Source organism: Thunnus maccoyii, chromosome 7, assembly GCF_910596095.1.
Source record: "Thunnus maccoyii chromosome 7, fThuMac1.1, whole genome shotgun sequence".
NCBI classification, from domain to species: Eukaryota; Metazoa; Chordata; class Actinopteri; order Scombriformes; family Scombridae; genus Thunnus; species Thunnus maccoyii.
This window is the reverse complement of record NC_056539.1, coordinates 26,756,003-26,769,953: the sequence shown is the minus strand read 5'-3', so window position 1 is coordinate 26,769,953 and position 13,951 is coordinate 26,756,003. Positions and strand designations below refer to the sequence as shown.

The following is a 13,951-nucleotide window of genomic DNA, read 5'->3' as shown; positions in this document are numbered from 1 at the left end:
AGTTAAAGTGATAGATCCTTAGGGTGGGAGATGTGCCTCATTAAAGAATTACACATTCACTTTGCTCTCACTCTCTCTCTCATTCAAAGCGAATAAAGCCTCTCTGTTTTGTTCGACACACCCACAGAGAGATGCAAGAATTGAACTTTACATAAAAAAAGCTACAAAATCTCTACTGAATAACTATCTGCATGGTTGACTTCCTGCACTCAAATTATCAACCATAACCTTTACCGAGCATCTCATCTATTGGCTGTCATGTCTGTGTTCACTGCCTGCCTGCCTGCCTATCATCATCCTGTCTGTTTGCCTGTTTTCTTCTCACTTGTCTTTCTTTCTGTCTGCCTGCCTTCTTGCCTCTACACCTGAGCGAGTTTCTTCATGCAAATCTGATTAGACATCATCTGTTTATTAGTCCTCCTCTCTGCAGTGATGTTTTTGTTCCCATACTTGACCTTTTGGAAGAAGCCTCCGGCACCTCCTGCTTCATTCCTCACGTATTCAAATGAGCATTCACACACACACACACACACACCACACACAGTAGACAACACCCCTATAAGCCTGTGTTGATGTACGGCCTTCAACCAATCACTTTGCCGCGTTCATCCTCTCATCCACTTCCAATCACAGTCAGCCCCTCGCTGCTTTTATACTGTGATCTTCAGCTCATTTTTTCTCTACATGTTTCCTCCAAAGGTTTTAAGATTCCACTGGAGGCTATTCTTACTGTAACCTTGGTGAGCGTGACCTTGGACAGATGCTTCAATATTGCGAGTCAAAGCGTTAGTAGGTGTTATAGTCATTTGAAAACAAGCACTAGCTGTTAAACTGGATATCATTTCAGGGTCTATGTTACCTCACAGTTGATCACACGTCGAGAACGTGATGGAGATGCTACCAAGATAATCTGACCAGCCATCCACAGTTATTCAAAAAATACACAATACAATTTACTGGGAGATTATCCAATTGATTAACTTGATTATGAAATCATAACATCACAATTGTCTATTATTCCAACATGTACATTTTCCTCTCCATTACAGCACTTGAATATACAATATGGTAATTTATGGTAAGCAGTATACAACCTAAGCAGACATTCATAGCATCTTCTATTAAATTTTTTTTTTTAAATCAATCAGGTTTATATTCAGATGTATTGATGTATTGATCAACATGTATTGATCTTTCATCCCTAATTATGAGGTGAGGGACATGAACAAATCCTTGAAGAAACATCTTACAGTTTCACCTGATGTTAATGTCATGCTTCACTGGCTAAAAGTGCATGCTTGGTTTTTAAAAAAAAATGTTAATTCATAATAATTCATCATTAAGGGCTCATAAACCCTGAATTGCTCAATTTTCTTTTAGTTTCACTCACTATTAAGGGTGTTGCTTATTACAGTTGAATCAGACTCTGGTTTGTTTTCCCCCTTGGTGCAATTTGTTTGGACAGATGAGAACACAGCAATCGTACCTGGGTGCAGACTAAAACCACCCTACCAAGACCCTTTAGAGGAAGTGGTCTCGGTCCAGTCATATGCAAAATCAACTGCTGTTAACAGCTAGCTGGAGACTGAATCAAGGTACAACCTGGACTAGCAACTAGTAAGTTGCCTTTTTTAATATTTGGGCTCCAGCTCCAGACACATTTACCAATGAGCAGAGTGTACATTCTCACCTGGCTTTTAGTAATATATTTTGGTTCGCTTGAGTGACCAGAGTAAATTAACTACAGTATGGGTTTGAAAACACCCTGACACTTGATGACATCCAAGTCTATGAGGCTTCCTCTCAGCAGAAACGGCCTCTGACACAGATCATGTCCTGGTAAAATCTGAACAATGTGTGCCCTAGTTTAAAATTAACATTAGAGGGGCTGCCAAAAAATCCGTCTCTCCCTTCAAAATGATTTATTATATCCAGTAGCTTCAGAGCAACTACAAGTTCTCATTTTTCCATTCTGAGATAAGGAGCCTCAATTACCAACCAGGGACACAAGGATGATTTTATAGATTCTCATCTCAATGAGTAAGTTGTCTAATGAAAACTTAGATATAATAACAGCAGTGAAGAATATTAAGAGAAACAGTGGAAAGCTGAGCTGCTTTCATTGCCAAGTGTTTTGCAATTGCTAATACACATTTTTGAAAACTAGGCTCATTTTCTCAAAACACATAACACATTTCACAAAAACGCACACCCAAAGCGAAAAACACCTAATATATCCTGCAAAATGAAGCACTGCATTCAAAACTATATAAACACTTATCAAAATAAAACTTGTGCGCCAAATGGCACACACTTCATTCATATTACGAGATTTTTATTGAAAGCAACTTTCATCTTTGGTTGGCGTTGTCATAATAAGAATTCTGTGTGTAGAGGATTCTGTAGATTGTTCAAGTCTACAGAAATTTGTGCAGAAACACTGTTGAAACAGAACTTTTTTTATTTTTCTCCACAACAAATCAGTGCAACATATGCACAGCACATACAGTATACATTACTGTTGTGTGAACAAAAAATATGCTTTCCATAGAATACAGTAAACAGAAAAGAAAACTTTGAGAAAAAAATATACAGAAAACACACACACACACACACACAAAAAAAAACAGGAAGGAAAAATACTTAGGTTGCATCTCACCACCTAGCTGCTTCTGGCCACAGCAGCTCATCAATATCACAGGCAATATCTTCCCCAGCTAGACATTGAGTGTCGTATCCAGCCCTGGAGATCACCCACGTCAATATCATCACATGTCTGTTCCATTGCCTGCAGAAGAGGCATGCACACGTAGGGCTGATGGTCATACACCTTCCGCCGCCATGCTGAAAAGAACTCCTCAATTGGATTGTGAAATGGAGAGTAGGGTGGAAGGTATTGAACAAGAAATTTTGGGTGGTCAACAAACCAGTTTTGGACCAGGGCTGCACAATGGAAGCTGACATTGTCCCAAACTACAACATATCTGTGCTGCTCTGTGTCATCCATATGGTCCACCTGGTATGGTGGACCATATGGATGGCTGTGCAAAATGTTGTGCAGTCTGTCCAAAAATGTGGGTACATGGGCTGTGTTGTATGGACGAAAGTTGGCATGGCGGTGGAGGACACCATAATGCTTGATGGCGGCACACATTGTGATGTTGCCGCCATGTTGGCCAGGAACATCTACAATGTCCTGTGAGGTTGAAGCCAGCCTCATCTATGAAAATTAACTCATGTGGGATCACATTAGCATCCATTTCCAGTGCTCTCTGTAAACAAAAAGCAATTTTAAAAAAAATTAGTTACTATCATAATAATAGTCAATAGCGTACTGTAGTCAATCTTGTACTTACATCCACATATTCATGTCTCAGATCTTTGATTCTTTCAGAATTTCTCTCAAAAGGCTCCCTGCTAAGCTGCTTCATGTGCACTTGGTTTCTATGGAGAATACAGGACAATGTGGACATGCTGACTTCCCGGATGTTGTTGAAAATTGTGTCGTCCCTTCTGATGTGGCTTTAAATCTAATTGCATTATTTGCCAAAACCAAGTTAATTATTGCTGCTTCCTGTGCCTCATTGAACATTTGAACCCTTCCACCATTATGTCTCCTGTTTCTCAGTCCTTTAGAAAAACCAAAAGTTGGGCTGGACTCTCTGTTCAGCTTCTCTCATTGTCAGCCCGTGGTTCATAACATTGTCGACTAACATTGCCCTGATTTCATCAGGAAGTTGTTTTCTTCCTTGTCCTCTTTGTCCTTGTCACCCCCCCCCCCTCCAGCTTTACCCCTACCTCTCACTCTTCCTCCCCCTCTCACTCTCACCCTCCCTCTGCCTCTTCCTCTCGCTGCTCTGTTGGCTTCCACTGTCGTTGTAAAAAGGTACTCACCTGTGGTCTTTTTACAGCGCTTATCCTGATTGATGAGTCGACAATTAAGCAATTAGGTGTTTGGCCAGGTGGCACGTGTATTGGCCAGTTGTTCCACTGGTGTGGCATTTTGAATCGCAGTGTTTTGAAATGGCAAACAAGTGACTTAATGTCTGATTCCTGTGTCTTATGTAAAGAACCGTGTGCCATGTTGAGTTGCACGTTGGGTGCAAAGCATAAAAATGTGTTTAGAGTTTTGGAGACTTGAGCTGAGGTTTCGCTCTCTGAGTGTCATTTTCAGTAATTGTGCTTTGTGTCATTTCAGCGTGTTTGCAATTGAAAAAAACTGTAAGATAATAGCATGTTCACGACATAGTCATTGTCATTTACTATTTACAGACTTTCACAGTACACAGCCTGTTTTCTTTCTTTCTACCTTTTTATAATATGATTCTGATAAGTGCTTGCTAAAGGTATAATCTAGAGCTCTACCATGCTCTACCTGCTCTCGGTGTGTGTGTGTGTGTGTGTGTGTGTGTGTGTATGGGTGTGACTTAGCCTCCTTTAGGGACACATTTCAGACTCAAGACCAGTTGATTGGGGACAGCTTGCCCAACTGGGGACACAAGACATGTCCCCAATCAGGAAAAAGATGATTTTTGGATCAGTGGTTAAGGTTAGGGTTAGGCTTAGGGTTAGTGTTAGGATTAGACATGTAGTGGTTATGGTTATAGTTATGGTTAGGGTAAGTCTCCAGGAAATTAATTTAAGTATCCCCCAGAGCGAGTGCAAAAAGACAGAGTGCATTAATGATCGTGTCTGATATCAGGTGCCTGTGGTGTATTGTACAGAACTGACAGTTGAGGCCCCAATTATGCCAAATCTTGTTGCTCCTCAATTTGTATGTATACAACAGACATTCATTCACACACACACACACACACACCACACACACCACACACACACACACACACACACACACACACACACAAAGGGGGGAGGTGACCTTGAAAAGCGTCTGGAGAGCTGATGTGTGTGTGTGTGTGTGTGTGTGTGTGTGTGTGTGTGTAGGTGTGTAAATGTATCCCTAGCATTTATAGCTGAATCAGTAATGAGCATTTCATTACTTCAGCCTCAGTTCCCCTGGGAGGAAATGCAGACACACACACACACACACACACACACACACACACACACACACACACATATACATATACTATATATTTATTTTCACCTTTGCTGTCGGTTCCCTTTTCAACTTTCACTCATCAGATCTTGTTTCCCTGACTTCCTTTCATCTTTCCATCCATACGGACAAACACACAAGCATACATTCAATGAACATAAACACATAAATATTTGAGCTACCTGCGGTTACCTTCTAAGACAAGACAAGACCGTACAAATGCTTCTCTTCCCTGTTAACACATTAAAATCATTTAGTTCTGCTTTGCGCGTAAGTTTGCCCGATCAAAGCATAACTATCGTGTTTCTGTGACACACACTGTGTTTACGGAACCACACGCACACACACACACACACACACAGCGCATACACAGTATTGTCTGCTGCGATTAGAAAGATGCTGTGTTGTCGGTAGGGTTTTGTTTCAGATGGCAGACTGGAGGAATGCATGAAAGAGCATTAAACACAGTTATGCTGAGGTTTGTGTGTTGCATATTTTCTGGAACGGATGGTTTGGGATTGGTTGCTACAGATCAGGCTGGAATGTCTGACTGTTTCAGTGGATTAAATGAGCCACAGGTGCAAATGATGAAAGTGAGTTTGGCTGAATTTTGAGATTGAATGTTTTCAATGATACAAAAACATCATCAAACACACAACAATAGGAATTTACAATTTAACAGAATTCACCTTAGCTAGTTTTATCTGAATGTTGGTGTATTAAATACAAATATACCAACATTAGATTAGCCAAAAGTAGCAATTTTCTTCAAAATGTGTAGTATTTTTAGCAAAGACAACAGCTTTAGGCTGTTTGATATCTACTCTCATTTATAATTGACACAGGTAAGCATTCAATAATTCAACATAATCAAATAAAATCATCATAATAAAATAGTGAAACCAAATTAAATACAACAATCAGATTTAAGAAAGAAGAATTAAGATTTAAGAAGAATTAAGAAAAATCCTGCTAAATTTGTTTCTATAAAAGATGGAAAACTTGTGACTGAATTCAATATAAAAGTTTCAGTTTTAATATTTTTTTCTTATTCATCTCAAAACTATGTCTTTTTTGGGGGACAGTTTATTAGTCTAATAACAACAAGAACGTCACAATAAAATAAAGTATCCAGATTTATTTTTCCCAAATGACATCATAACATTCCTGACAACGTTCCTCACACAACTGTAAGGCGTCTGTCTGTCTCTTTTGAGACTAAAAACATCCTCGAAATCTGTGTGTGTGTGTGTGTGTGTGTGTGTGTGTGTCTGTGTGTGAGAAAGAGAGAGATGCACTTACTGCTTGGCAGCCAGTCTGCTTCCTGTGGGTCACCGCAGCTCTGATTTATGGCTGTGCTCCACCTGCCTGGGACCCTAACTGTCACCCCTGGACCACCGCTTCGCTCGAATCTAATTCCATTTTTATCTTATTATTTTGGAAAAGTATCTTAATTACAAGTCAACGGTGAAGAAGACACATTTATTTGTTTGGAAAGGAGGGGATGATGGATCACAGTCCTCTTGTTTTCACCAGCCATTATAATAGCTGCGACCATTTGTGTCCCTTCTTGTAAACTGTCAGTTAAGCTCTGCTGGGGATGCAAAGCGTGGAGCGAACGGAGCTGTCGGCTTTTTATATGTCTGGCGTTCATGAAAAAAAAAAAGGCAGAAACTTTTGGCTGAACTGAAATAGTACTAACCTGTACACTCCAATCTACAAATGCAATTCACTGACAGCATCCTTCAAATGTCACTCCGGCATTCTTATCACACACGTACACACTCATTACTCATTGCAGGAAAGGTTAAACTACCCCATGAGTGTGACCAGTGACATTGTTCATCATTCATGTCTGGCTGTGTGTGTGTGTGTGTGTGTGTATTTCTTGCCAATCTGCCATATGTGACATGTTCTGGATAGTTGCTAAGAGACAAACATGCCGGAGGGCACGTAGGAGGAGACTGCATGTTGTCACCCGCTTTAGAGCACACACACACACACACACGTACACACACACACACTTGGACAAGCATATGCACATACAAAGCAACAGCCTTTCAAATAGAAGTTGGAGCGACACTAATGTAAGATATTCAGTCTAATTATAATCCTCATGGTATTGGACTAGTGCTAAAGCAGAAAACGCATTAATGGTTTTTATTAATGGTTACGTCCTTTATCAATCTATTGCTGCCTCTACCCTCTCAAATATGAACATCTGCTGCTTTATATCACTGCATACTGAGTGTCTTTGAGTTTCGGGCTGTTAATCAAAACAATCATTTGAAGACATTACATTGGGCTTTAGAAAATTGTGACTGGAAATTTAAATTTTTTGGGGGACATTTTATACATTAAATGAATTGAATGAACAATTCAACTTCATTTAGACAACATCAATCGTGTAAGGTTGTCACATTGTACGAGACGCCTATAAACTCTTGGTCACAATCTGTCAGACTGCACGATATCATTTGTTAAATTGTGCGCTCAATGCACTGAATTGTAGCACCAGGATGTAATCTGATGCTTTTGATGTATTTGAAATCTAAAGTCACACAAACTGCTTTTTTTGTTTCACCTCCATCATTTTGGTTTTTGTGTGTCATGTACATATTAAGGAGAACAAGTGTTTTCCCTAAACTTTATTCAATAAACTGCAAAATGTTTACGAAATTACAAATTACAAAAAATCACACGGTCCTGTGTATTCAGTGTCATTTCAAGGAATATCCTGATTGGTTTGTTTGTAGTCGTGTTTCGGAATTGAAGACTTACATTTCTGGCATTCTTTCGGACTTAAATTTCAGACATTGTCAGAATTTTGCCTCGGGCTGCCTTTGGTCACCAAAATGCTGATCAAAGATTTTACCACATTTCTCTCACAATTGTCAACTTTTGTATCAGAAAGCCCAAAATCTGACAGTGTAAAGGGGCCTTTAGTCTGCTCTCCTGCCAACTACTCCGGTCTGAATCTTCATTCATTAATAAATCAAAAAGTAGTATGTTATTTATTTCTTGTTACCTATTTCAAAACTTTTTAATATCTATCTAGCAGCTATTTGTAACCGTTTTTATACTATTTTCCTATATTCCTCTAAAATCATAATTTCATAGCACAATGTAACTCCGGATGTTAGAGTAATAACTCACACACACTGCTAGTGCTCCTCCTCCTTAAAGTATTTTTTAGGCACTTTATGCCATTAAAATAGGACAGAAGAGAGGTGACAGGAAATGAGGACAAAGAGAAAAAGAAGGAATGACATGCACTTGGCCCCAATTAAAAACAATCCGGAGACACGTACCAATATATGGTATGTAACCATACCATATAACCAACCAATATATCAATCACTAAGCCACCAGGACAATTCTTTATGTTTATTTTGTCTAATCAAAGGGACAAAATAAATCTACTTGCCATTGTTCATCTAAACTATCTCACATGAAGAACATAAAGGAAGGTGAGAGTGAGAGACATGAATGAATTTCATGTCATAGCATGACTTCATCACACCACACTTGTTGTTAGGGAAAAGCAATAATATTATGATCCATTTCTAAGGGGTTCACACCAGATGTGACACACGGTTTTTCAGTTCTGATGGGAACAGATGGACACAAAACAGACCACACACACACACGCAAACATGCATACACACACACACACATTGACACAGCTATGAACTCAGGGTAGAATATTGCTCCATGCAGCTATTTTTCAAGACAGCACACAATAAAGGACAGATGCTTAATTGGTAAATATTCTGCTGTGACTAAATCATCTAAATCATTAACACACACAAAAACAAAAACACATCACACGTCGTCTCTCAGACAGATTTGCCTCAATATGCTTTGTTTTCGCACTGTCTGCGCTTTGGGTTTCAAAGCTTTGTGTGTGTGTGTGTGTTCAGTTGTATATTTATATGGGTGTTTTCCTAATTTCTGTATCATTATGCCAGATAATAGTTGTGCGAGTGTGTGAACGTTAACGACTTACCTCATTCCTCAGCTCCTGAAAGAGGCTCTTTGTCTATTGTACTGAAGGACAATGTCTATTGTAAGACAGAATCAGATTTCTGCCCAAGCAAGTGTGTGTCTGTCTGTGTGTGTGTGTGTGTGTGTGTGTGTGTGTGTGTGTGTGTATGTGTGTGTGTGTGTGCGTTTAGCCAGTGGCACAGTCTGTCACTACATGAAATACGTGCACATACGCATTGAAAACGTGCACACACACACTGCTTGTGTGATTTGCAGGAAGGCTTAGATTCAGAGCACAACCTGGACCTACACGAGTCTACGGTGTTGTCCTTTCAAAGATGAAGACACACTTATTATTATTAATTGTAGTTGGTCTTTTAGCCTGTGATCAGCCATGGGTTGCTGCCAATAGTGATGAAATTTATGATTTTTTCATCCACATCGTGCACAGCATCCAATCTATACAAGATAACAGAAGGTCTGCATTTAATACTCAACCTGAAACAACTTCCGGGTGCACGGAAATGATTTTACTCGCACACACAGGTTTATTATATCCCATCGTGTGTGAAGGTGGTGGGGTGTGAACATTTTCAGTGTATGTGCACATTTTCAGTGCATGTGTGCCTGTTGTTAATGTGTATGTGCACGTATTTCAGTGTTTTCAGCCTAATCGCCCTCCCATATGTCTCCCTCCTGTCCTGATCCACTCATTTACCTGAGTTCCTCCCATGAGGGGCCTGGAGAACTGCCAACACACACACACACACACACACACACACACACACACACACACGTACACTAACACATGCATGCATATCAAAGCAGTATAGCAGCTGGTGAAGTCCGGCCGTATGCCCATTAAATGAAGCAACATCGCACACATCTGTGTTTGTGTGTGTGTGTGTGTGTGTGTGTTTGTGTGTGTGTGTGTGTAAGGTAACAGTATTCACAACAGTGGGAAGCTGTGGTGGGTGGGGTAAAATCTATAAATCTTTCAGGTCTGAACAACAACAAAACAGCCATAAATAATGTAAAACTTGTGCAATCATGAGACTAAAAGAAATGCCAGAAATGACTTCAACAAATCTTGACTCTTAGTTTGTGGACTTATTTATCTATACAGATATTTTTAAACTAGATATTTCTAAATGATTGCAAACCCTGAACTGGTTTTGATTCATTTAATTGATCTTTGCAGACACTTAAACTGCCTCAAATGTGGGCTCAATGCTTGTAACTAGATTAATCAAGTATTGTATTTCCCATGTTTTAGATTATAGGAACATAATAATAATAATAATAAAAGACATCTTTATTTGCAGAGCTTTTTTAAATGTGTTTTACAGAGGGTAACAATAATAAAAAAACAAATGGAAACACTTGGAAAATGTGATCAGATTAAAAATTAAATAAGGTGACACAAAATTCATGAATAAAATAACAAAGTAAAAATGACAATAATAAGCTATATAATATTATGTGCTGTTATATCTTTTGCTTCTCTTTCTCCTCATTTGTTCAGGTGAAGGGACAGGTGATTCCTCCAGTGGTCATAGTCCAGTGAAGAAGGACATGGCTCCTCCTCCTCCTCCTCCTCGTCGCCCTGTCCCTCCTCATCACGTCTCTCCTCCACAGGTAGGTCATGATCATTCCTCTTTTCACTTTACAATCGAGTAATTGGTGGATTGATTCTTTATTTTTGTCTATTTTGGTCGAAATAAATAATAATACAAACTGAAAACAGAAATGTTTTCATAGACACAAAATATTAACAGAGATCTAACAGAGATGATGGCAATGACTGAGAAGGTGTAGGGTAGAGTTCAGTTGTTGTCCAAAAACTATTAAAAACACGTCAATGATTCACACTGTTGCACTGGGTGACGTGTTCCTTCGCCCTGTCGAGTTTGGTGACAGTAGTTAGTTTACAAAACGGCTCCAAAGACTAATAATAGCGATCACATTCTCAGTCTCCACAGATAGCTCAGTGCAAGGCAGACACCCACCGCACATGCATGGGAACAGATTTCTGTTTACAGCACTTCGTCAGCTACATATCACAAACTCTCGACTTTGTACTGAAGTTCTTTGAGAAATTTACAATGTAGTACAACAAGAGAGGTCTGCAGCACAGAGGAATAATATATATCAGGCTTTGGATACACACACAATACCCATAAGTTGATCAGTTCATTCTTGGTTTGGCTCCAAACATGAGATTAGTTGAAAAATACAGAAAATTGTCAGCCGTATCCTTTAAGCCAAACCACCTTGGGATACACTGACATTTGTCCAGACATGTAAATATACGTACATACAAATACACATGTACACATGCCTGCATACATGCACTCACAGTACATATACACACAGACATTGATACACCAACAAAGACTGGTATAACAAATTAAACTGATTGTGCATGTACTATACACTGTATGTTTCCTCACTTCCTTACTCTATTCATCTATTCTTCCTTCAGTCTATTCCCCGCTCACCGTGTATTGTAATGCATATTCTCCCTCAGGTGGCCGTCAGAGGCTCAGCCAACACGTTGACTGCGGAGCCCTCACCTTTGACCCTGGCGACCCTGCTGTTCCTGCTGCTGTCACCATGGGAACCCCGCTGACCATCCAGAGACAGATCCTGAGACAAGACTAAGACAGAAAGACTGAGAGACAACCACACACGCTGTATGTTTTGTGGTTATTTGGTGTTTGAAATGTCTGTAAGCGCAGCTCGACACTGATTGTTTCTTTGCGGACGACGAGGGAGGACGAGCTGTTGATTTATCACAGTTGCAGGTTGCGCAGTGAGCATTTTTGTATTACCTGTACTGACCTCTTATGTGTATGTGTTTATTTGTATTTAACTTTGATACGTTAGAATTGCACATCACCACTGACTTTTTTTGAAGAGAGATGTAAATACAAATATATATATTATATATTTATATAAAGAGTTTCTATAGATAACAATGGTTTGATGTGTAAATAGAGATTAATATAGAACAGAGCAGATTGACTTGGATGTTAAGGGATGTTTGGTTTGGTTTGACCTTTACATTATGTATACCCCACAGAGATAAGATTCATGACAGCTATAGTTCAAACTGAAGGCTGCACTGTTAAGCAGTGGACTTATAGTGAAGGCGAACTTGTGAGGATTTTTTAATGTTAAAGAAAACTCAGCACAAAGAGCTAAACACAGGCTGGAAAAGGACGTTTTTTCAATTGGCAAAACAACAAGTTATGTGATTCTTCAGACTACTTACAGATGGTCATGCAACACACTGAAGAACTTGACAGTTTGGCATGTAAACCTGTGCGGACGAGGCCATCCAGCACTTTTTTTTTTAACACAAACAAGCTGGGTGATTTTCATTCCTCAGCAAGTATGCTTTGATTTTAACTGCTATTGCTCAAAATTCAAATTCCTCCAAAGTCTTGGAGGTTATGGGAACAATGAGTTAAGATGACTGTCCTCCCAAGAGCTGTAAAAGCTCTATAGGAAAGGATTTAACAGCTTTCATTTCAACTTCAGTTCCATTTGTAAAACATATTATCCCTCTCAGCGGAAAACTCTCTTAAAGGGGACGTATCATGCACATTTTCAGGACTATATTTTTATTCTAGGGCTCTACTGGAATATCGTTAATGTACATGATTTACAGTTCAGAAAACTCCTTATTTATCTTATACTGGCTCTTTATGCAGCCCCTCAGTTCAGTCTCTGTCTGAAACAGGCTGTTTTAGCTCCTGTCTCTTTAAGGCCCGCCTCCTGATGAGCCCACTCTGTTCTGATTGGTTATCTCCGGCGGCTATGTAAACAAACAACAGTTGTAGGATTTAACATTTTTTCCTCGTTCTTTGCTCAAAATGTCAACTTCTGAAATGCATCCATACATGTTTGAGCTGAATCTGATCCAAAATAATAATAATAAAAAAAGGCTATTTGTGAGCTTGCACGAATAATCTGACGTCATCACGAAGAGGAAGTAGAGGTAACTTTGCAAACGGAGCGTTCCAAACAGGCTGAAGCTCCAAGTTTTGACTTGAAGGTGACATTTTTTATATACATTCACCTCAAGGTTTGGAACTTTGACCATGTTTAACATCTGACATTATTACAGTATATAAATGACAGAAAATCACAAAAAGCATAATATGTCCCCTTTTTAAAAAAGTACACAAAACAACAAAAAGCACCTCAAAACACTAAACTGTCGTATGATTTCATGTCTAAATGTATTCATTTAAATTGCGATGACATCATACGCAAGACATCCAAGAAAAATGTAGTTAATACTTTTTCTAAGTCTGATACACGTGTCATCGGCTTGTCTCAGTATTCAGTGAAGACAAGAGTAGGGAGTGTCAAGAGAGTGATCATCGCACAGCTGAGCTCAGGTCCAAACATGTGAATTAAATGTAATTCATATTAATTAGGATTATCAAGTCCTCCTGGCTCTCTGTTGAGTCTCAAACCCCCCAAACTGTGCACAACAGCAGGACAGACAACTGGAATACTGATTAAATAAATTCAAAAGGACTGCAGATGAACCAGCTGAAGGCCACTTTATGCATTTCTGTCAGTGGGTGACTGACTTTCTTCTCAGAGGTGTCACACTGTGCTGCATGTTTTAACCAACTCAGATGTGTGGAAGACCAAGAATACATGTTTCTCAGAGGTTTCACACTGTATATTAAATCCTTTTTGTCCTTGATCTGTCCTGAAAATTAGTAAAACTCATAAATGCGTCTACATTTTCATCACCTGGGGCAGTTTATTTATGAAGGATAGTGACTGACAGATGAGACAACGTAAGAAATGCTATTAAGAGTTTAAGAGTGTGAGATATCTGGGCAGTGAGCCCAAATACCATGTCAGCTAGCGGGATGC

The 13,951-nt window shown here is 39.3% G+C and overlaps 1 protein-coding gene across 3 annotated transcripts in view; it reads left to right on the top strand.

Annotated features, from left to right (window-relative positions):
* The window catches only part of LOC121900512 (glypican-5-like), a 58,509-nt gene extending 45,803 nt beyond the window's left edge, over positions 1-12,706 (top strand). For all 3 annotated transcript variants that reach the window (XM_042416926.1, XM_042416925.1, XM_042416924.1), the window contains 2 exons: positions 10,572-10,684; positions 11,577-12,706. In XM_042416926.1, coding sequence (XP_042272860.1) covers positions 10,572-10,684; positions 11,577-11,678 — 215 coding nt within the window. In that variant the 3' untranslated portion in view covers positions 11,679-12,706. The remainder of the gene's footprint in view (positions 1-10,571; positions 10,685-11,576) is intronic.
* Positions 12,707-13,951: the final 1,245 nt, after the last annotated feature.